The 25,388-nt window shown below is 35.6% G+C and overlaps 1 protein-coding gene across 1 annotated transcript in view; it reads right to left on the bottom strand.

Moving 5' to 3' along the window:
- LOC100922655 (patched domain-containing protein 4) overlaps positions 1-19,609 on the bottom strand; it is a 78,464-nt gene extending 58,855 nt beyond the window's left edge. The window contains exon 1 of the mRNA XM_031964737.1: positions 19,181-19,609. Coding sequence (XP_031820597.1) covers positions 19,181-19,606 — 426 coding nt within the window. The 5' untranslated portion in view covers positions 19,607-19,609. The remainder of the gene's footprint in view (positions 1-19,180) is intronic.
- Between the last annotated feature and the right edge of the window lie 5,779 nt (positions 19,610-25,388).

Here is a 25,388-nt window from a genome sequence, read left to right as displayed (position 1 = left end):
AGAAGATGAGAAATTAAGTGATGTAATTGAAGGTCATCTACAAAGCCCCAACTAAAATGGAATGTCAGGACTTCACAGGACTTGATGTGCTTACAGTGTTAAAAATGTGACTGCTGGAACCACCATTCCTTCCTTAATTCATTCAACAATTATTTGCGAAGTTCTTATTAAGTCATAATGCTGTGGAAGTAAAGGAAGGCAGGAAGGAAGGAAGGAAGGAAGGAAAGAAGGCAGGAAGGCCAGGAAGGCAGGAAGGCAGGAAGGAAGGAAGGAAGGAAGGAAGGGAGGGCAACAGGAAGGAAAGAAGGGAAGGAGGAAGGAAAGGGAAAAAGAGAGAGGCAGGGGACAGAAAAATGTGCAAGTATCATATGGTCTCAAAATCTTGTGATTACATTTAAAAACAGGGATTATGATGATAATAAATTTTAATAAAAATTTAAAAAAATATTATAAGGGATAATATGCCTCTTTAGGTTTCAGGGTCATATTGTCCTCTGATCACTGAGACTAAAATGTCACAGACCATGTGTGTGACTATGTGTGTGTGATGTGTGAACTGACTTATCTTGGTTTAATTTACCTACAATAATGAGTAAAGTAATGGTATCTTTAAAATACCATGTACTATTTTTACAATGACTCAGAATCCAGGACATCTTTTAAGCATAGCAAATGGATATACATTGATAAAGACATGACTATATAAGAGGATCAGCCAATCAATGACAGTTTGGTGGAGGCGTGGCAATGATTCAAGAAGTGGGAGTGGGAGTGGTGATGGAAGTTTCTCAGTTTTTCACACACTTCCAAAAGCTAGGCAAAGTAACTCTGGAATCAAGGAGAGGACACTTCTTCAATAAGGATCTTATTTTAAAGGGGAAAAAAGCTGTTACTCTTTAAAAATAATCTTCATGTTAAGCATGTGACTGTAGTACTTAGATGAAAGCATGGACTCTATTATGTGAATGGAGAAGGGAGAAGGGAGAATATCTTGTTCTGCAATACAATCAGGCTGCAGGCTGCCTTTTATGCAGCACCTATATGCCAAATTATAGGCAAGCTGAAAAATAAATAAGAATTATTCTGTGACAGCACAAGCACAATTAATAAAAATGCCTTTAAAACTTTGATGAATGATATAGTCTTTTAAGTCATTATACTGCAAAACCATTTGTTCCTGTATACGGTTTCTTTAATATATCCGCTTACTTTGCGAAGATTATATAAAACTGGTATGTCTGGTCACCTTAAACTGACAGAGGAAGGTGAAAGTTTGAGCTACATTAAAAACTATTTTTTCTCCTCTTTTCTTCATAAGACAGAAATTTATTTCTTAATATATCTCACTGAGCCTACTAAGAGTAATGTAAAATACCTTCTGACATCCCATGAATGCTTAAAAATTTATAACTAATAATGCCCAAACCTTTCCATAACCAACATGGAGGGGAAAAAACAGAAGAAATTAGGCTATAGTATTTTCCACTATATTCTAAATTTACCAAGTAATTAATGACTGGGAGTAGCTAAATGAAATCTTTTAATTGACTTTAGAATGGCATGAAATTGAGCCTGTAGAGATGAAAAAGTTCTCCTTCATATTTTTAATATCAGCGAGTAAAATCCCCATCTGTCAGAAGGAAAAAAGAAATACCATCATATGTATATACACATAAATATACATGTAACTATATACATACATGGGCATGTGTATATAGATATATACACACGTGCACATACATGTATACACATGCATGGCAATATATACAATGCTATGTCCAATGTATATGGACACACATTTTTGTGTCTACACATGTATATTTATTTATACACATATAAGCATAAATGCATATATTCCATAGGATACTTTTTTTGGAAAATATAGAATAATAGAATGGAAGATATAAAATTGCACATGATTCAAAAGGTTATCAAGGAAACTGTGACCCAAAGTAGGCAAGTAATCAGCCCAAGGTAAGAAAGGGCAGAGTTAGCTTTCAAACTCAATCAGATTCGGTGACTCAAAGCCCTTTTCACAGCCCCATCTTCACTAATTGTTCTCTTCTTATGAACTCTCAAATCTTCCATGTGTACACTAAGATAAAGTCATAAGATTAACTAGCATTTATTAAGTTCCTATTTCCTTTCTGATGATATTTATAATTATATCTCGACTGAAAAGCATTAAGTCTAGACATAAAAACCCAACATTTAACACAGGCATATCCTGGGTTACTAAAGGCATGATTAATAGGATTGGGAAGATGCCCATACCCCCCCCCAAAAAAAAAAAATCTTTCCCACCCACTGGCAGCAGCATGTAATTCCACTATCAGAAGTTCATCCCTTTAAGCTAAGTCTTTAATGCATTAAAATGCAAATACTATGAACATTGAAATAATTTATTGATCCCTATACCTTAGTGTAGGTGAAGAGTCTGGAAGTAGATTTTTTTTCCTAGTGGCAGAAGAAAAAAGTAATAGGACAAGCAGAGTGAGAATAAGATTACTAATGGGGCCAAACAACATAGAACAAGTTGTGTAAACCAAACCTGACCTAATTCACAGCTATGCTCCACCCTGAACCTGAATAAAGGTGATTCTCCTGCTAGCCCCTATGTTAGGGATCACACAAAGAAATAATGTGACTTAACTAGCATCAAATAATGCTAACATAAAAGAGATAAGTCTGGAATTCAGTCAGAGACAACTAATTTGGTTTTATTATGGAGTTAATGTTGCCCCTCAAGGTTGGTCCTGAAAATTAAAAATACCTTGGAAAAGCATTCTAAAGAAGTGTTATCAAATTCACACACACACACACACACACACACACACACACACACACATGTCATCATTAAGCCATTCATAGGGATCTCTGCTGGCTTCATATTGACTTAGAAAACCACATACTAACATTATCTGTGTTTCATTATATTTTTATTTATTTTTAAACTTTGAATCTGATTATTTGGCAATCCAGATTGCCAAATGCGACATTTTGATCAGGGTTTGACCCTTTTGACCTAAAGCATAATTTCTGAATCAAGACTGGTGAATAGTGAAGTTGCCAATTGATTGTGAAAGAGGAAATCATGGATTCCCTAAGGAGATGGTAAAAAAAAATTCCCTCAGGTGAACACTTGTGTGATGGGCTAAAGCCTATTGGAAAGAAAAGATAGTAAAATCTTGATTAAACAAACCTAGTGAAACTAGAATGCTTGTTTAACAAGACTTCCATACATTACCTTTTCCCTCTCTTTTTCTTGACCTTAACACTATTTTAGGGGGAAATATGATGAATTTGATTTTTATTAAGATGTGGAACAATGAGAAATTTTGAGAGGTATACCAACAGCTTAGATTATAGAATGGACTGTATACTGTATAGTAAACACTGAGAATCCCTTTCCAGAATGAAGACACAGAGAAGAGAATAAGATTTTTATAGCTCTAGCCCTCCCAAATAGCAAAGAGAAGGGAAAGGGACATTTATTAAATACCAACTAAATGCCAGTCTAAGAGAACAAATGTTTTTTCATTTCTACAATTCTGTGAGGTAAGTACTATTAAGTTCTCCTCTTTATAATTAAGAAAAAGTGACTTGTGCAGGGTCACATACCTATTAACTGTTTAAAGACAGCTTTGAACTCTTCCTAACTCTTGGCTTATACACTGACTGTCTCCATAAAAGTCCATACCTTTACAAAAAAAAACAAAAACAAAAACAAAACCAAAAAAACTTCCACATGATCTTCACACTTCTGTTCTCCTTTCCATACCAAAAATTAAAAATCCTTAAAAGTATTGAAGTAGAAAGCACAGGAAAAAGAGGCAGAATATCTAGGTTCAAATTCTATATTTGATGCTTACTGTTTGTGAGACACTGGATGGAAAATTTAACTTCATGGGTCTTGGTTTCCTCATCTATAAAATAGGAGGATTGGGCCATGATGTGTCTGAGATACCTTCGATTCTAGATTCATAGTCCTTGTAAGTTTTCAATTCTTGATTATTGTTATTTTATAATTATGGAATTTTTTTGTTTGCATTATATAATATCTCTCCAGTAAACTTCATGAAGACAGGGGCTATTATATAACTTTATATATCTCCTAGCACCATATTTTACACATAGGAAGCTTTACACATAAAAGACTGGTAAGTGAATGGGCTGAACAAATGGTTTTGAATTAAAATTTTATTAAAACAAAAGGTCAATACTACAATAATAAAATAACTTTCTTTTTATATAAACATATGGTATATGAGGTGGCCACGTTGAACAAATAGCTTCATCCTATAATAATTCTGTGTTTAATAATAAATATTGTATACACTCTACTATTTTTACTATAGTCTATTTCCACAAATATTCATTGATATATTATAACACATGTTATATATATTGTTATATAATGTAGTCAATATATATTTATATACTTAGTAAAATATATATTCATCTATTTATATAATCTTTTTGTTTTTAAAGATCAGCATTTTCCTCTGCATCCAGAAGCATCTCTAATCATCCTGAACTGTATCTTGTCACTGGACCCAGATGACTCCAGAGGAGAAAGTGAGTCTGGTAACTCTGCACAGCCCACCTTTACTTAAATCCAATTCACTTATAAGTCATGCCATCACCTTCCTGATGTCATTTATAGACGCTACATTAAGAATCCCTGATATGATATAAAGAGAACTGACATAAGAGTTTACCAAAGTTGAAAGTCTGTCTCTAACACCCATTTACTGTGACTGTGGCTTTAGGATATAAATAGGATATATATAGGATATATAAGATAGAATATCAATGTAGATATAGATGATATATCCATCAGGGCCAGAATTCTCCAGAAATCATTGATGCCTGTTCATGATTATCTATGCTTTTTTGTATTTTTGGATCACAAGAAGGGAGAAGCAGTGTCTGAATGAACAGCTACAATAATAACTAATTGATAATATCCTTACCCTACTCCTAACACCATCCCATAGACATGTGATATAAGAATCAATAGAAACAATAACCCTTGGAAGCAAGAGAAATAGAATTGAACCCACATTCATAAAGGCCTATAAGCTCTAGAAGACCAAGAAATATGGTTTCCTTTTTTTTTTTTTTAAAGTATTAGTTTATCATGATATAGTACAGGTGAAGGTTCTTCAAGTGAGAAGACTGATCTGAAAGGAAACATTTACTGCTCAAACACATCCTATGACTAAATGGGACCACAAATTTCCAGTGCTGTTCATCAAGAACCTTTCAGAAACCCCCAATTGCCTTGAATGACAGAAAATGAGCTTTGATTTCAATGAATGGTGGGGCAATAATTTTGTTTCAGGATCGCAGGGATTGGAGAGATGCTTTAAAAAGACATTCCACTTTAATTTTGTGCTTCACTTTCCCTAAAATACTCTTGCTCCTATGTAGAGCTGACATACCTTGGGTACTTACATAATATTAACATAATTTACTATAATTGACAACATAATGTTGCTGGTATTGTGATATAAAATGCAAGGAAGCTTGAAGAAAAAGATGCTGATTTTTTTTCTCCTTAAAGCAACGGTTAGATTTAATTTCAAAGTTTTCAGAAAATATTGAAATACAGTAATCAGTATGAAATTTATCCAGGTGACTATCATATCTCCAGCAAAGGTTGGGGGGAGGGCAGTAACATGTACTGCTGACAGAAATCCCACCAACTGTAGAAAAGCAGGTCAGATTCCAAATTGGGATCTAAGCAAAAATAAACCAGGGCTAGGCCAGGTCAAAAATCTGGTTTATCATAATGTCTACAAATAAAGGGGTCTAGATGGGTAGATGCAGGAGGGCACAACATAAAAAAAAGGAGTCTCAAATTTATGAGTTTGATGCCAAATGAGGTAAGCAAGCTACTAGGAATATCATTATAGCAAGAATGGCCAATTAGCCCTCCTCCCCCCATCCTCCACTCTCACCTAATTTTATATATGAAGAAATTAAAGTCCTGAAAGGTAAAAGTATTTGCCTGAAAGGTAAAAGTAAAAGTAGAATTTGAACCCATGCTCTTTGGCTTGAAATCCAAAATTCTTTAATATCCATCTTTCTGTCTACATGTATATGTCAGGCAAAACTGCTGACTATTAAATGTGGTCTGCCTCTTCTAATCTTCAGTATTATTTCATAGTACTGATGTATTCTCTTCTTTTATTATTGGTATTCTTTGTCCCAATTTATCTTTATATATTTAGAAGTAGCTGATAGTCTGGTAGATAGAATATGGGAACTAGAAACAGAAAGTCCTGACCCATACTGTCACCCTGGGCAAGTCGCTTAATTTCTGTTTGCATCAGTTTCCTCAGTTGTAAAATGGGGATAATAATAGCACCTACCTATAGGATTGTTTGTGAGGATCAAATAAGATAGTATTTGTAAAAGCACCTAACACTGTGTGGTACAAGGTAGACATTATGTAAATGGTTGCCTCTTCCCCTAATATGTATTGCCACACGGTAAATTGAAGCTACCATTAATTGGCTCAGTTGACTCATAGAAGGTAGAGATATAGCATCAGAGCAACAACAGGCTTAACTCCCATAAAAATGCAGAAAAATACTCGATTAAATATTTTTTGACATTTTTCAACTGCCACCATTTAAAGTGATTCATAGTACAAATGATTGGTTGATTGAAAATCAGCCACATTTCCTCCTGGCTCATGGAAGCAAACTGATCTTATTCTTGAGATTTCTCAGCTCTGGAGAACACTCCTTTTAAAAATCTGAACTTCACTTTATACCATGGATATTCTTCCCAAGTAAAATGTGGGGTACAAGGATATTATTTTCTCTCTTTCCTCTGAGAGCAGCAGTGATTTACAACAGAAGGACATGGCCATGGTAGACATGTGCTTGCAGAGTCTGAGAAAAGAACTCAAGTATATTGTTTCTGAACCCTACCGTCATTTGTGGGGAAGGGAAAAAGTTAAGATTATAAATTCTTTAAATCAGTAGTATCAAACTCAAATAGAAAAGGGAGTTGTCAATCTGTACAGAAGTATAGTAGTCGGCCACATATTAGCTTAGTTTTAAATGTAATATCTATGTTTTATTGCATTTTAATTTAATTTCCAAAATATTTCCCATTCAGTTGTAATTTGGGTCATACCATACACAAGAACGCTGTGAGCTGAATGTGGCTTACATATTGGACATTTTTATTTTAAGGTAACATGGTAATATAATCTAGCCTTTTAGCACAGAAAGGAATTTTCTTGAAGAACATCAGCTTTAAAAGTTGCTTCCGAGTTCAAGAATTCCTGAGTTTGAAAGTCCAAGCAGGGAGCTTTCTAGAGAAAGAATGAATTTCTTGGTTTATACTATTCTTTGCAGAAGCAAAAAGGTAGTCCACATGGTTCTTGCACAATATCTGTTACAAGAGTGAAGCCAGTGAATTATTCAGGAAGTGTAAATTTGATGAGCTTGTTCAGAAAGCTCCAAAACATGTTTACCCTTTGGGGTAGTCTAAAGTACAGAGTGACCCTAAGAGACTTGGGAAGAATGGTAGAATTCTGGGAAAGGAGTTACTAGAATTTATTTTTGTACAGATTTTCAGTCATTTTCAATTCTTTTTGACCCCATTTGGAATTTTCTTGGCATAGATAGTTGAGTGGTATACCATTTCCTTTTCCAATGTCTTTTCTTGCTGATGAGGAAACTGAGGCAAACAGGGTTAAGTGACTTGCCCAGGGTCACACAGTAAGTATCTGAGGTCAGATTTGAACTCAGGAAGATGAATTTTCCTGACTCCACCACTGGTATCTCATGCTCCTTACCACATAGCTGCCCCTCACTGGAATTAATTATACAAATAGCAATCACATCTTTATTTCCCTTTGAGAGAAGGTGGAGAACTGGGGAGCTAGGTGCTTCATAATTCTGAATTTGTTCATGGACTCTAGTGAGTACTTAGCTTTTTATAAATCTTCTGCAGAGTGAAATAAAGACTGCCCTGAATCCAATGACCCCATGGTACTTTGAGTACCTGTATAAGTTTTGGACACTCTTCTGTCACACCTGCAACATCCTAGACACATTATGTATCTAAGTTTTATTTAGGCTATTTTGATGGATTAATCCAGGTGGAGACAATAAGAGAAAGGAAATTAAATTGAAATTTTAGGAGCAAGTCTAGAGAATGGGATTAAATCTGTGTGAGCTCAGAGTATTTGGGTTAGCACAGTTTACACAAGAAACTAAGTTGTTGGTGCTCTCCCCTCACCATATTTCTCCCAGACCATCTCAGCAAGTCTACTTATTAATTGCCTCTTCTTTTCTTCCAGCTCCCAATTTCTAATTCTTGCTCTGAGCATTTTGTTGTCGTCATTTTTCAGTCATGTCTGACTCTTTGTAACCCCATCTAGGGTTTTCTTGGCAGTCACTGGAGAACTTTACTATTTCCTTCTCCGATTTATTTTATAGATAAAGAAACGGAGGCAAACATATTTAAGTGACTTGTCTAGAATCACCCAGCTAGTAATGTCTGAAGCCAAATTTGTACCTAAGAAGATGAGTCTTCCTAATTCTAGGCCTTGCACTCTATTCACTATGATACCTATCTGTTCCCTGCTCTGGGCATAGCATGTAAAATATTTAACCTCATTATATCTGTGACTTCTTAGACCAAAATTTTCCTTTACACTCTTCCTTTAAATGTATTGCATTCTTCTATTAGAATAAATTCCAAAAGAGCAGCACTGTTACTTTTTACATTAGTATCCCCAACATTTGTAAAAATAATTGTATTTATCTTGTGCAGTTTTTGCATTTGCTTAGATATGTATCTATTTTATTCTTCAATTAAAATGTAAATTCATTGAGGAATTTTTCAGTTTTTGTCTTTGTATTCCCAAAACCTAGCACAGAGCCATAAGAAACTTTGCTTGATGAAATAATTTGTTTAATTGATATTTGAAATTTTCTATTTCCATATCTATAAAACAAAGAGAAAAATTTCCTTATCTATTAAAAAAATCTCAAAAATACTCAGCATCTTTCAATAGTATGACTCCAGGGTTATTTTACCCTAAAACAATTCACCTTTTATTATCATTAATTTTGTCTTAATCAGTGAACAGCTCTATTATTTCCCGTATGCATTCTTCTACCTTCAAATAATCATTTATTTAGTACCTAGTATGTATCATGCGCTATGTCTGGAAATGGTAATGCAAAGATAAAAGCTATGAACGATTCTTACCAAAGAACAGGTCTAACTTTTTCTTAAAGAAGCGGCCCATGTTCAGAATTTGCAAGTAAAGGAAATGAGAGGAGAGTGAAATGGAAGGTATCTTTCTAATTATGACAGCTCAAATGTCTCTCTTCTTTTTTCCCCACTTAGTATCTGAATTCAAGGAATAGAAATGATTATAAATTGGCAGCTATTACAATATTTAGGCTGGTTTAAAATGTAGCTTGTATGGCCAAAGAATTTGAACAGGAAGTTTTCAGAAAAAGAAAGCAAAGCTGTCAATAGTTACATGAAAAAATACTCTAAACCACTACTAATAAAAATGCAAATTAAAACAATCCTGAGTTACCACCTCATTCATATCATCAGATTGACTAACATGACAGAAAAAGAAAATAATAAATTCTGAAGGGAATATAGGAAAACAGGTACACTAACATTAGATCTCCACTAGCTGGTGGAGTTGTAAACTGGTCCAAGCATTCTGGAAAACAATTTAAAATTATATTAAAAGGACTATAAAAGTATACACACTCTTTGATCCAACAATATCACTAGTAGGTTTATATCAAATTTTTAAAAAGGGATATACAAAAATATTTATAGCACCTCTTTTTATGATGGCAAAGAATTGGAATTTGTGGAGATGCTCATCAATTGTGGAATGGATGAACAAATCGTTGCATATGATTATGATGGAATAACTTTGTGCTATAAGAAATGGCAAACAAGATAGTTTCTGAAAATTCCCAAAAGATTTACATGAACTCATTAAATGAACAGGACCAAGAAAATACTGTACACAAAATTGTACAGCAGCAATTCTGTAATGATGATCAACTGTCAAAGTATTAGCTACTCTGATCAATACAATGATCTAAGACAATTCCAAAGAACCCCAAATTTTAAAAAACACAATTGACTGGATGAACTCTGAATGCAGATTGAAGCATCCTTTTTAAACTTTATTTATTTTTGCCTTTTTTTGCAGCATGGCTAACATGGAAATATGTTTTGCATGACTTCACATGTATAATTGATAACATTTTGCTTACTTTCTCAGTGGGTGGGAGAGGAACAGCAGGGAGAGAACTTGAAACTCTTAACTTTTTAAAATGAATGCTAAATAATAGGGAGCATTTGTTCATCAAAAAAGTATATTCTCTGAAAGGGCAACAGAATAATTTTTGCAGTTACTGAATTCAACAAAATTCCTGTACAGTTCTATTTATAGCTAAGAAACATTATTGAAAAATATCTTTCCAGAGCAGTTGAAATGCAGTTGTATTCTTCCATATTTTCCAGGGAAAAAGGGGTACTTATTATCTTGAATGCATATGTAGGTGTATTATGTATTGCACACATCTACTGACACAACAACAAGAGTAATAATAAAAAATAATTATAGCAACTATAGCAAAATTGGCATGAAGAATGAACATTATACAGGGCCTACTATGTGCCAAACACTATGCTAAACTACCAATGTTATCTCATTTGATAGTCACAAAGACTCTGGAAGGTAGGTATCTAAATTTTAGAACTGAGAAAACTGAGGCAATAAGAAATTAAATGATTTGACCAAAACTACACAGTTAGCACAATGTGGGGTTTGGGATGGGTTAGTCTTTAACCTAGGAGAACACCGAGCCCTGATATAGATGAAAGAACATGGCTTATTTCTTTGGACATGTGTAGAAATGCCATGTTTCTCAAGTTTTCTGCAACATAGGAAAAACCAAATTGTATTTTTGACTAAAAGATGATTTTTATGAGTGCTTTAGAAGCAGCTAAGATTTTATTCATGAAAACTTTGTTTTAGGAATTATGATTTTAGAGGTACTGGAACTACCTCTTAGTAAAAAAGCACTTCTTGTTTGTTATAATACAAACTATTGTGGGTCTTTTTTTGAAAAGAACTTGATTTACAGTTTCAGATATTTAGTTAGCTCTCCAAAAACATGCTTGTTGATGGACTACTCAGAGAAGGACCTTATTAATAAAATATAATTGAAAAACACTCTATCTGAAATCAAAATAACGTGGGTTCAAATCTCAGATCTGGAATTTGCTACTTGTATGACCTTAGGCAAATAATTTCACATCTCTAGGCCTCAGTTTTCTTTCATCTGAAAAAAATGAGGTTAGGGGTCCTTTTCAACTCTAACTCTTAAGGCCCTAAGACAGTCAGATTTTTATTCTTCTCAATAGAATATAGGTTTCTTGAGGAAACAGGTTGTTTCTTATTTGTCTTTCAAGTCTCAATCTCTAACACAGTCACATTTTTTTCTCTTATTTCCTTTCCTTTCTTTCCTTCCTCCCTCCCTCCTCTCTCCCTCCCTCCCTCCCTCCCTCCCTTCCTTCCTTCCTTCCTTCCTTCCTTCCTTCCTTCCTTCCTTCCTTCCTTCCTTCCTTCCTTCCTTCCTCCCTCCCTTCCTTCCTTCCTTCCTCCCTCCCTTTCTTCCCTTCCTTCTTTAATGGTCTAGATCTGTGATTTCATTACTGCAGGAAACTCCAAGTATGGAAACTTCTCCCACTGATGCTATTTAGCAACTAACTGTGACAGAATTTCAGAGTTCTTTGAGTACTCAAAAGTTTAAGTGATTTGCCTAGATCACACAAGAAGTTGTTTTTATTGGTATGGTCCAAACCCAGATTTACCCACATTTAAAGCTGGCCCACTTTCCATTAAACACCTGTCCCATAGTAATTTTTGATAAATGCATACTGAATTCAGTTTAATTGTATTATGATAAACCAGTCACAAAATAGGCACGGAGGTTCCCATTATAGTGAGATCCCATTATTTAATATGTATCTGAGATGGCTTAAGAATTATTATAATAATTCTTCCTTAGAATGAAAAGTTTACTATACAGAGTCACAATAACTCTTCTTTATCTCTACTAAGGGATAAAGATGAAATGAGCTTAAATGTAGCCATAGAAAAAGTTTCCAATATATAAGTTTTGTTGTGTGTTGCATTTAATAAGGTAGAGAGGGGAGATAAGCTGTGGATTTACTTTTCCTTGGTGATCTTTAAGAATATCAGAGACACTCATCATTCCATTTTATATTGCTCTAACTGATGGTGGGTGAAGGGTACACTAAATGACTTCTGGATATCTCTTCCAAATCTAAGATTCTAAGAATATGCCTGGGAATATTCTGTCTTCTGTTAAATAATGGGAAATTCCATCTTTGCAACGATTCTTGTGCATAGTACAAACTAACTTCATCACAACATTGACACTGAAATGTGGTTTTATAACTGAATTCAGGAGAACAAGGTGTAATAAAACCAAATCAACTTTGTCACTTTCTCAGTCAAAGTAGTATCTAGAGCTATGATAAAATCAATTATTGAGGACCATGATTTTCTAGGACTTCCCTCCCTTTCCTTTCTCCTATTGTTAGCACTATTTGTACCCTAGATGCTACTGTAAATTGCCATGTTTTGAGGCTCAAATCAGTGGATAAAAAGTCATGCATGATTGTGTCTTCCTAAAATACTACTGTGAGAAATCCCTTCATTTAAAGCAGTCTGGTATGGTGGAAATTTTACTGGACCAGAATGCACTTTAATAAAAACTGATTAAGCTGTAACAATGTTCAAGGGCAGAAGAGATAGCAAATTTAGTGAATAGAGCTAAATCTAGATTCAAGTCTCACCTTTGACAGATGATGGCTATTTAACCCTTGACAAGCCTTGCAGTTTCTCAGGGCGCTAGACAATTTTTTCAAGATTTTAAGTTGTAGAGAATATGACCTATATTACAGGTTCTTTCTCTATCCCTATCCTTATGTTCAAAGAACATTCATTTAAATTTGGGCTCTAACACTGTTTATGTGACTGTAGGGAAGACAATTCATCAATCCAAAATGAAGTCTTTTATCTGAAACAATAAGAATGACAATAGTTATACTGTCTACTTGTAAGGAATAATATAAAACACCACAGAAATTTGAGCCTTTATTAGGATTATTGCCATTTTGAAGTCAAGTGATAGGAAATGTTACCTGAAACCCAATGTACCATTTGAGCAAAAATTGAGACATAGCTTAGATTTTGGAGTAAAATCTATTTGGGTTTTCAGGATGCCATTTCAATCTTAGCAAAAGTATGGGATTTAAATATCATTTTAAGTATTTTGTTTAAAACTCAGACTCAGTGTCATAAATAGTACCAACTCCAACTCCCTCTTTACAAAGTTAAATAAATTGAGGCTTAGGGAGATCAACAGACTTATCTGAAGTCATGTTTTATTGTATAATATTATTTTGAAGTCTCAAGGTTAGAAAGTAAGTGAGTCTTATTATTGCATCAGGACTACAATAAAGAAATTTCAAAAGAATCAAGAAAACTTCTTAGAGAAGTATGGGAAAATTATAATTAAGGATATGAATTTGCTTTTCTGATTATGGTCAAGTTTTTAAAACAATTAGCTAATCAAATATTTGTGAGCACCTGTTATATAACATCAGTTTAATGGAAAAACTATTAAATTTGAAGTCAGAAGACCTAACTTTAAATCCTGACTTTTATCATGCTCTGTGATGTTCGGCAAGTGACTTTATTTCTCTGGTCCTCAGTTTCTTTATCTTTAAAATGAAAGCATTGGACTAAATGATCATTATAGTCTCCAAAGTTCTTAATTTTATGAATCTATGACTACCAATATTATAGACACTGTGGGAAAAGTAAAGGAAAGATAAGGCACTGTTCCTTCCCTGAAAGTGCTTAAATACACTTGAGGAGATGAGTCTGACACACATAAAATAAAAGAAAACAATGTAATTGTGTGATGCAAACATATAGTTGATATATAGTTAAGATTTTAGTCTCGTTTCCTACCCATCATTCATTTCCTTTAATAAAATTGTGATGCCTTTATATCAATTTAATTCAGTTGTTTTAGGGTCAGATTGAATTTTTTATAAAATTCTGCCTTCACTAGGTTAACTTAGTTAATTCATCGCTCATTAAATTTTGATTATGGACCATTTGAAAATCAAACTACATTTGGTAGATGCCTTTAAGTGTTGTTTTTTCCTTTAAATTTTCCCACTTTACACATAACTCCATCAATGTTAATTTAGCTTCAGGATATCTACAAATATATTCCTTCTCCTCCTCATCTCTGAGCCACTCCATCAAATTTCTGCCAATTCTTAGATCCCCAGTTTCCTTCTACATTCAACTCAAATTTTTTTTTTTGGCTTTTTAATGTTCTTTGACTATGGAAATATTTATGCTTATTGACCTCTGTCAAGTTCTAAATAATAAAAAGGAAAACAAAAGAACAGGAAAAAAATCAGCTAATATATCACCTTCCATCTATAAAGCCTAACACTCCTCTTCAGTTTCCAATGTCAAGTATTCTTTCTCTTCAAATTACTTTGCATTTGTTTTATAAATATTTTGTTAACATATACATGTTTATTGTCTCACTTGGTAGAATAATGTTAGCTACTTGAGGGCAAGAACTGGTTTACATTTGTCTCTGTATTTCCAGAATCTATCACAGTACCTGGCACATAGCATAATCACTTAATAAAGTTTTGTTGACTGATTCCAGGCAACTATTCACTGCATATCCCTTTCTTCAATCCCCAAACTGTCATGAATCTTAATCTTCAGTATAGCTAGTGCGTGAAGTAGATCTGGTATCAGAAAGACAGGAGTGTAATTCCAGCCTCAGAAACTTCCTAGCTGTGCGACCATGAGCAAGTCACTTAAGACATATCTACTTCAGTTTCCTCATCTATAAAATGGGAATATTAAGAACATCTACCTCCTAAGGTTGGTGTGAGGATCAAATGAGAGAATATTTGTAAAGTGCTTTGTAGACCTGAAAGTGATTTATAACTTTATCACTGAACTGTTCTCTATGCCTGGGTTTCCTTCCTCCCCATTGCTTGTGGAATTCTTAGCTAGTTTTTAAAGTCCAACTCAAATGCGGTTTCCTTTATGAAGTCTCCCTGCTGATAAGGGACTTTTCCATTTCTGATTTCACCTAACACTTAGTATAGTCCAAATCTGGTCCAAATCACAGCTCAGCTGAAGCAAACAGTTCTAGAAAGTTGCCAGAGTGGAAGAGATTAAATGACATGCTCATGATCATATCATACCAAGTGTCAAGAAAGAATTTAAATTCAGATCTTTCTTATTTTAAGTTCAACTGTGTACATATTCGGCTCTGTGATTGTTCTTCAACTTAGATGTACTGACATGGATTATAACTGAGCTTGTTTTTTTATTCCTTACTTGTTTTATTGTTATTCAGTTATTTCAGTCATGTATAACTCTTCTTGATCCCATTTGGGGTTTTCTTTGGTAAAGATAATAGAGTGGTTTGCCATTTCCATCTCCAGATGCTTTTGCAAATGAAGAAATTGAGTCTAGTGTCCCACAGCTAGTATGTATATGAGGTCACATTTGAACTCTAGCTCTTGTTTTCTATCAACTAAACCCTTTATCTGTTTTTAAACTAAAATATTAACTTCTCTAGGCTAGGGACCATGTCTTATTTACACTTGATACTTTCCCAATGCCTAACATTCTTTTCTATACACAGCAGAAACTCAATAAATGTTGGTTGTTGTTATATGGTTGTATTTTCCAGCCAGAGGTAGCATCTTTTAGTCCTGACAGTCTTTTATGAAAAGATAGTAGAAAGACCTTACAATTCCTGGAAAAAGTTAATAACTTTCCCCAAGAAATTGAAAGCACAAGAATATTTTGCTCTATTTTAATCTGAGAATGATGGTCCAAAACAGATTTTGAAAGACTTCTAAATAAGATGACTAGAAGTAGTGCTTTGGTTTATAAAGCTAATTTATAAATATTTTGTTTTATTATTGGTAAAATTAATTTTTACCTGATTATAGTATCATAGCTTAATCAGTTTAAAGCTAGAAGGGACATCAGGAACTATCTAGTCCAATCCTTCATTTTAGAGATGGGGAAACTGAGGCTAAAAGAATTGAAGTGACTTACCAAGGTGACATAAGTATATACTCTGTATATACTCTGATTGCTATGATCTTTCATGATTATTAACAGATGCCTATTTAGGTGTATATCATTTGGTCAATAAGTATTTATTGAGAACCAACCATAGGCTTAGTAGAATTATTTCAGATTCAAGTGTCAAGAATGTGCCCATTCAAGACATGGCATGTTCCCTAAAACACATCTGGGAAGGTTTTTATGTTGGGGGGATAGATATTTGCCAGTATAAGAAAAAAGGAATTCACCTGGAGCCCTGCCATTGCAGCTTTCTATTTGTAACTAATTATTCTTGATAATCGAATATTAAGTTCACTTATTTTTTCTGTTAGTAAAAAAAAATTGAAAATGCTACCAGAAACCTCCACAGAAACCACCCCAGAAAAAGTCCCAGCTACCTCATCCAGCTGCAGCTCTTTTTTAGAATTAAGTAGGTACAGTGGGGGTATAAACGTATGTGAGGTGATGTCCTTGTACAAAAAAAAAAAAAAAAAAAAAACTTTGGCCAGGTAGTAATTTACTTCTTATTCACATGTTCAAAAAGTTTTGGTCAGATAGCTTACTTTTCATTCACTAATTACTCCAGTTCATTCAGTATCTCCGTAATTTGTACAGTAGGCTTTGGAGGCAACTAAGTGGTATAGTGGATATGACACTGGACCTGGAGTTAGGGATATATATGTCCAAATTCAACCTCAGACACTGTTCTGTGATCCTGGGTAAGTCACTTAGCTTCAGTTTTCTTGGGTATAAAAGAGGTATAGCATCTACCTCCCAGGGTTGTTGTAAAAATTAAATGAGATAATAGGCAAAGTGTCCAGCACATAGGTAGGTAATTAATAAATGATTATTTCCTTCCTTCCTTACTAGGGTTTTGGTGATAGAGGTAAGGTAATAGCATTTATATAACACTTACTACATGCTAAGGCATTGTTAAATACTTTACAGATATTATGATCTGCATAATGAATGTAATATTCAGGTTCAGGCAATATTACCTTATTCTAAAGAAACTAGAATTAAGTCCCAGTAAAAATTGAATATTAGTAGAGTGTAAACTTAAGAAAGATTTGAAGTTAAAGAAAAAGTAGTTTCAAGGTCTATTTTACATTATATAGTCTATTTAGCAATGATCTATATATAAACTTTGCAGGCTAGGTGACTTACCTTCCAGTATGATCTATTTCTTTTGAAAGTGACAATGTTGATCTCAGAAAATTCAGTAATTTAAAAGTTACTACTGCACATACACATGTCCATATCCTTTTCTCTCCCTTTAGTGAATGGAGAAAGTACAAAGTCCTTACCTAGATTTAACACTGATGAATCATTTTTCTTGGTTCACTAAATCTCTTGGGGCTCCTCAGCTTTGAAAAGCTGACACCATGGTCATTCTCTAGATCTTTTTTAACCAGGACACAACACTTCAAGAAATCTGGTTAAGGGGCTCTCTAAGGGATTCCAAATGTCAGGATATCATGCCTACTGTATCCAACTGTAATTCAATTTAAGAGAAAGCCTTTTTTTTCCTGCTCACTTTCTTACTGCTTTCAAATTGGAAACCATCACTATATTAAGGTAAATGAATAAAATAACCAGGTTGGATGAACATCTTGTGATTTCTGCATGAACACCATGTTTTCTCTTCCATACCTACCTAGAGATAGTGGGAATCATTTAATTATATGAATTTATCATACCAATTAGAGAACAATTAACTTTTTTTTATTCGGTACACTACACCTAGTTCACAAGTTACTTTAATAACCAACAGTTTCAGAAGATTCACTACTTTAAGCCCACAAATGGTGCAATGACTCTTGGAAAGTCACATTTGTCCCTGAAACTTCAGTAGCCTGAAGGTTGCATGCCTCATTGCCTGCAGCTGATAAATTCTGACAATCCAGAAAAGGACTGAAAAATCTCATTTAAAGTTATAGAAATTGTAGGAAGTGGGTCAAAAAAGACAACCTATCTTATTGCTCATTTATTACTGAAATTATTCTAACTTTGCTAAATTGGATGAACAAATGGGTTTTGTTATTGTTGTTATTATTTGCTTCTTTTTTGGACACAAAACATTATAATCATTTTGTTTTAGTTTGAGGTTTTGTGGGAGGGAAAAGATAATGGGTCTTTGATATCATACAACCCACCAGTAAATCAGTTAGTGGTAGACCATTATTTTTGCCTACAGACAGAAAATTCCCAACCTTTTTTTTTATATGCAAATACACACTCCCACAATTCCTGGAACCTTACTACATTCATAACTCACTACTGACAGACACACAGACATAGATACAAACTCTTTGGGACAGATGGGAAGCCAGCCCTTACTGGGACCATGGCATCTATAGTTATGTTAGCAACTGGACTTATAATTAGTAATAAAAAAATAAATATTATCCCTCCCTCCAGGGGACAAAAGAAATTCCCCAAACTATTAAGGATTCCCACTCCCAATTCCATTCATTGATTTTTTTTAACCCTTAACAAAGATATAATTGAAGGGTCTCAGAAACTGCTTATTTGATTAAAACATTGTTTTCGATTTTTTTTTTGCTCATTTAATTACTTAATATCTAACTGTAAATTCATTGTTTCCTTCATTCAGCTCTTTCCATTTTAACTCCCTCCCTCCCAACCTCCCCCAAAATCCCCTTCAGATGAGACCTCTGCATTTTCTTTGCTTGTTTAGGGCAAGAAATGAAGAGCTTCCTCTTTAATTGGCAGAAGCATGCAGGAGGAGCATACCTTCAATTTAGTGTTGGGATACCTCACTTGCACCCTGGCTGTTGTCTTATTGGAGACGGCAGCCTGCCTGAGATCCTCTAGCACTGAAATTATATCATCCAGCACGCATTTCTTATCCTGATTTCTCAACGCACACAGATGGGAAAAAGTATAATTATAGCCCTTGTGGTTCACCTTCATTTCCAGCACGGCTCGGTGGGTCTGCAGGATCCCCTCAGCCTGAAGCAAAATATTGTGTCCGGGTGGGGATAGGAGGATTACCCTGCCATACCTCCCAGGGGTGTGCAAGTCCGAATACAGCTGGCTTTTGGACTGGTCCAGCGGGAAGAGGCTCCCCGCCAGGCTCCGCTCGATCTTCGCCAAGCTGTGGCTGGGAGCGACCAACCGCTCCAGGTCGCTCTCCGGCTGGAAGCGGTTGAGCACGCTGAAGCCGAAGATGATGGTCAGGACTGCAGGCACGGTGAGGAAGAAGACGGGGTGCCGGCTCACGCACAAGCCCAGCCTGTGGCAGAACGACTGGAGCCCTCTGCGAATGACCTGCCGCAGCATCCTCCACCCGATCCAGCTCGCAGACGCTCCCGGCCGTCTTAAAAAGCACATGTGACATGTGTAAGCGCGGGGCTGTCCCCCCTCTTCACCCCGGATTCCCCCCCCCGTTGACACCCCCCCTCCCTTTCGGCCACTACCACCGCCACTGCTGAGAAACCCCCTCCCCCTCCCTTTTCACCTCCCTAAACCACGCTGCTTCTTTCCCCATCCCCACCTCCATGCACTCCTACTACTCTTTCAAACACTGCAGCAAGTTGCAGCAAGGCGGGCACAAATGGATAGCGGGCGTGGGGGCGGGGGGGTGGGGAAGCAGGCAGACATGGGGCCAGGCGAAAGAGAGTGGGGGACTCAGGCTGGACGCCTTGGTGCGGGGGACCCCACCTTCACCCTCCTCCCTGGCGCCCCTCTCTGCTTCTCCCTGGGCCCCTAGCTCACCGCATGGGCAGCTTTCTTTTCCTTTCTCGCTATCCCTTCATCTCTCTGCTGCAGTCCCCCCGACCTCCCTCGGAGGAGGTGGTTCGGTGTGGAGCTGTCCCAGGGCTATCCTATCAGTTCGGTTGGATTTATGTACTTAACTAGAACCATGTGCCTCGGTGTTGTAAGAGGCAGACATGTGCCCCGGGAGGGGAGGGGTGGGGGGAGAAAGGAGGGGGCGGAGGAGGGAGAGAGAAAAAGGGGGCAGAGATGCTATTGTTTCTTTTTTTTAATTTTAAGTACCAACAGTTATTTTTAGAGTTTTTGTTTTGTTTTCTTTCTTTCTTTTTTCTTTTTCTTTTCTTTTTTTTTTTTTTCTTTTTACTACTAGCCCAGGGTCACCCAAATGAATGAAAGAGGAAAGAAGTGAAGGTGCGAAGACTCAGTTAGGCAGGGGGCTCATGGAAAGGCAGAGCTATTAGGAAGCTGGGAAAGCAGGTTAACCCATCGCTGCTATAAGAAGCTGCTTTCGTCTCCAGTTTCCTATGACCCGCGAATTTCGCGTTTCAGCTCCTGTGGAAAAGAGCGGGGAGGATGATGCTGCATTTTTAACATATCACAAAGCGTGCGAAGGATTTCCTCGCAACACCTCCGGGAGATGCCCTTCTCAAGGCGGTGCCTGCTGCAGCTATGAAGCTGCCTGAAGACCCTGGTCTCCTTGGTACTCTTGGGTGCCCAGATTCTTTGCACTCATTTTTAGTTTTCAGGTGTATTGAGAAGAGACATTTGGCGATAGAGAAGCCTGTAGCACGCACGGGTTGGTGGTGGTGGTAGGGGGCGGGGTAGCAAACCTAAAAATGTATGTGATGTATGTGATAACATTGATACACTACAGAATATAATAGTCAAGTGTTCTGGAAACTGAAGTTTAAAAATCAGAAGTTCTCAGAGTTCTCCTTAAGGACACACCCCCTCTAGATTCCTCCTTTCTTCAGGTCCCGTCCTGATTCCTCACATCTACCCTCAGGTACTATGCCAAGTAAAATCATAAGGTTAGCTCTAAGGGTCTGGAGAGATCTTAGTTGGAGCTGAGCTGGTTTCTTGGGTGAGTTGAAATTGAACATTCAGCAGTTGGGACACCCAAACCATTTGGTTGTAAGAGAAATCAGGGAAGTGGAAGAGGCTCACAACTGCAGTCACCTGATGTGAGAAAGGTGGAAGCAGGTCACTTCATCAAAAAGAAAAATACTTGGTCTTTTCTTACCATGGTTGTTTATATGATCTAGCCACTTACCGGACTCCCTAAAAAGGAGTGCCTGGGAAGTGTTATCTTGTAGAAATCTCAGCATCTGCAGACCTAAGAGTACTGATCTAGAAGTCTTGCTGTGTAGAAAAAACCATATTTTAAAGCTACTAAAATAATTAGCATTCATCATCCATGTAATAAGTATGTAACTCAATGAAGAATATGGAGAAATTTGGGAGTAAGATCTGAATGACCTGAAGACCAACTTAACATGTGAGTCCCCTTAAGGGTTTCTTTCTATTCTCTCTTCATACTTGTTTCAACTTAGTCATTCTAAAACCTATTTAATAAGCACACAATAATGAGCAAGTCAAGAATATACTAACTAGGGTGATGGTCACAAGAGATTAATTGTGAGATCTTTAATAACACATCAGGACATCTATTACTCCACTAATATAAATAAAAATAACTGGAAAAACTCAAAGAATGTTCAAAGAAAGAAATGATTTGACTTTCCTTTGGTAGAATTTATTCTTCCCTTAGGAGACCAATTATATTTTGAAGAATTTGGAACAAGGCAATAAAGATGAGTGTGAGAGTCATGGGAGAAGCATGGAATTAGTTTTAGATTTTGAGAAGGGACTATAATGATAATCCAGTAGTCTTCCCAATGTAGGAAATCTTTCACAGCATTATTCATATGATCATCCCACTTCTGTTTGAACACTATCAGTCACAGCATAGTCATCATTTCAATTCCAGTCAATTCAACAAACATTTATTCACATCACCGTACCAGTCAGTGGAGTTACAAAGACCAAAAAACAAAAAAAACAAAAAAAAGCTCCTGCTTTCAAGAAGTTTACATTTTATTGGGTATAGTAGAGATGATATAGCATATAGATAAGCAAGCACAAGATGCATACAAAAATAGAATATAAATTTTAAAGGGAAAATAGCACCAGTGGGATCACAAAAGGCTACTAACTCTGCTTTAAAAGTAGCTAGGAATTCTAAGAGTCCCAGGCAAGAACAGAGTGCACACATACACATGGCAGGGAAATAGGAGAGAAAATGCCCTGTGTGGATAACAGCCAGTAGTCTGGTTTGCTTGAAAGAAAAGTCTGTAAAAATACTAATATGAAAGAATTTCAGAAAGGTAGGTTGGAGCCAGAACCTTGAGGACTTTAAATGCCAAATGGAGATAATGCAATATCTCATTTGCAATAGGGAGCCATTGAATATTTTTAAGTAATGGAGAGATAGGTCAGATCTGTATTTTAAGAATATCAACTTGACAGAAAGTTGGCAATTCTAATAAAGGCAACTCTACCTTATTTTGATCCAAATTGCATCTTTCTAATTTTCATCAACTGATTGACTCTTGTTCCAGAGTGACAAAGAGTAAATATAATACTTTTTCCATTTGACTCTGATATTCATATTTCTCTTGGGAAAATAGTCTAGTGATTCCAAGAAATGGATATTTGTTTGAACTTTCAGGAAAAAGGAAATAAATATACTATTTTATTGTCCATTCTTTGTCACAAAGAGGGGATACTACATTCAGTTAGTCAGACAAAAATTACTTATTAGAGTATCTACTATATGCTAGGTACCTTAGACTAAAATATAATAAATGAAAAAATCTCTGTTCTCAAGAAGTTTGCATTCTAATGGCAATAAAGTAAGAATCTTATCTAGCTATCTTAAAATGAATACAAGTAAATGAAAGGCATTTTGAGAGGAAGGGAAGTAGAAATCAGGAAAGACTTTAAGTATAAGATAGTGTTTGATATTTGTCTTAAAGAGAATGATTCAATGAAGGAAAGGTAAGGAGGGAGGGTATCCAAACCCTGCGGGTTAGTCAATGTAAAAGCCTGAATATGGAGAGTACATTTTTCCATATCACAGACAATCTGTCTTTAGTCTTCAACATAAATCCTCTTTATTCATCAAAGTCCTGCTCCAAAGCCTTAATTTTTGTGTGTGGAGGTGATGCCAGAGTCTTAAAGATAATTCAGTAGGATGAAATTTCTTGTTATTTTCAAGATGAAATGATAAAGTAAAGGTATGAACTGACTCCCCTCCCTCACAATGGAAACTGAGGGGAGAATATGAGCTAGGATAAAACAAAATGGGCAGTCATGTATGAGCTATCATCTGCATCATTGAAGGGAATGTTGAAATAGAAGAGATTACAGATCATTTTGTTTGAACAAGCTCTTAATGGTCCACCAAGCTAAAAAGATTTAGAATTTAGAGTTAACTCAGCTTGACTATAGGATGCTAAGTTTTTTTGGTCACCTCAAATCATAAAGACAATCTATGAACCATTATTTGAGTTGGGAGTTATGGTGAGGGTGAAAAGGAAGCACAAGAATATATGTTGATAAAATTACAGAGCTTTCAAATATTGAATTATAGCATCCCTTGTAGTGCTGGACAGTTCCTCACAGATCATCTATAAAGAGCTTGACAAAACACTTTACTCCAAACAACCTGTGAAGTAGATAGTGCTAATTCCAAATTAAGCACTTGGAGCTCATATACCTTTTATTCAGTGATTCAGTCACATGTTTAAATACTGTTTTAGTCTTTAGTAAAATAGGCCATGAATCTGTTCCCTGAAAAAATTCTTCTATCTTGTTCATTATAAACCATGGCTTAATCAGGGCAGGGAAAACCATTGTGCCTCTGATCCCTCATCTCAAACCTCATATATTAGGTTGAGGTATTATGAAGTACTGACCTTAATTCCTGAGATGGTGTGCAACACAGCACAAAACCATAGTATTGGAGCCTGAAGACATGCATTGATTAAATCCCACTTATGTCAGTAGTTAGCAGAGTGATCTTGGAAAATCTATACAACTTCCCTGAAACTCAGTTTCCTTAGGTGTAAAATGGATATAATAATATTTTCACAACGTAACTTGCAGGGTTGCTGTGAAGGAAGCACTTTGTAATCTGGGTAACTAATTGGTTCAGTAGGTAGAGTATGGGACATGAACTCTGGAAGATGTGATTTCAAATATTGACTTAGCATTTATTAGTTGCATTACTAGAGGCAAGTCATTTTCCTCAGCAAAATGAGGATAATAATAGCACCTACCTCACAGGGTTGTTGTATAAACTAAATGACATATTACATATAAGGTATTTTAAAAACCTTAAGTGTAATATAATTGATAGCTATTAAACAATTAATATAGAAAAATTAACTATAAGTCATCCCCCCAATTGATAAATGGTCAAAGGATATGAACAGACAATTTTCAGATGAAGATGTTAAAGGCATCTATAGTCATATGAAAAAATGCTCTAAATCACTATTGATTGAAGAAATACAAATTAAAACAACTCTAAGGTACTACCTCACACCTCTCAGACTGGCTAAGTTGACAAGAAAAGATAATGATAAATGTTGGAGAAGATACGGGAAAACTGGGACACTAATGCATTATTAGTGGAGTTATGAAATGATCCTACCATTCCAAAGAACAATTTGGGACTATGCCCAAAGGGCTATAAAATTCTGCATACTCTAACCCAGAAGTGTCACTACTGGGGTCTATATCCCAAGAAAATCACAAAGGAGGGGAAAGGACTCATATGTACAAAAATGTTGGTAGCAGCTCTTGTTGTGGTATCAAAGAACTGGAAAATGAGTAGATGCCTATCAATTGGAAAACGGCTGAAAGTTGTGGTATATGAAGATAATGAAAAACTGTTATTCTATAAAATATAATAAATAAATATATACATACAATTTTTTATAAAAAATGAGGTGACTTAAAAAAGGCCTGGGAAGATTTACATGAATTAATGCTGAGGAAAATAAGCAGAACTAGGAATACATTGTACACAGTAACAACACGTTTGCATGATGATCAGCTATGAAAGACTTGATTCTTCTCAGTGGTTCAGTGATCCAAGTCAATCCCAATATACTTTGGTTAGAAAATGCCATCTGCATCTAGAAAAAGAACTATGGAGATTGAATGTAAATCAATACATATTCTATATTCACTTATTTTTTTCTTTTTTTTTCTCTCCCATGGCTTTTCCTCTTTTGTCTGATTTTTCTCTCTCAACATGATTCATAAAGAAATATGTTTTAAATAGTTAATATACATGTATAACCAGAAAAAGAAAGAAAAAAAGAAA

The sequence above is a fragment of the Sarcophilus harrisii genome, chromosome 4, assembly GCF_902635505.1.
Source record: "Sarcophilus harrisii chromosome 4, mSarHar1.11, whole genome shotgun sequence".
In the NCBI taxonomy this organism is placed as follows: domain Eukaryota; kingdom Metazoa; phylum Chordata; class Mammalia; order Dasyuromorphia; family Dasyuridae; genus Sarcophilus; species Sarcophilus harrisii.
This window is presented reverse-complemented; position numbering and strand designations above follow the sequence as displayed.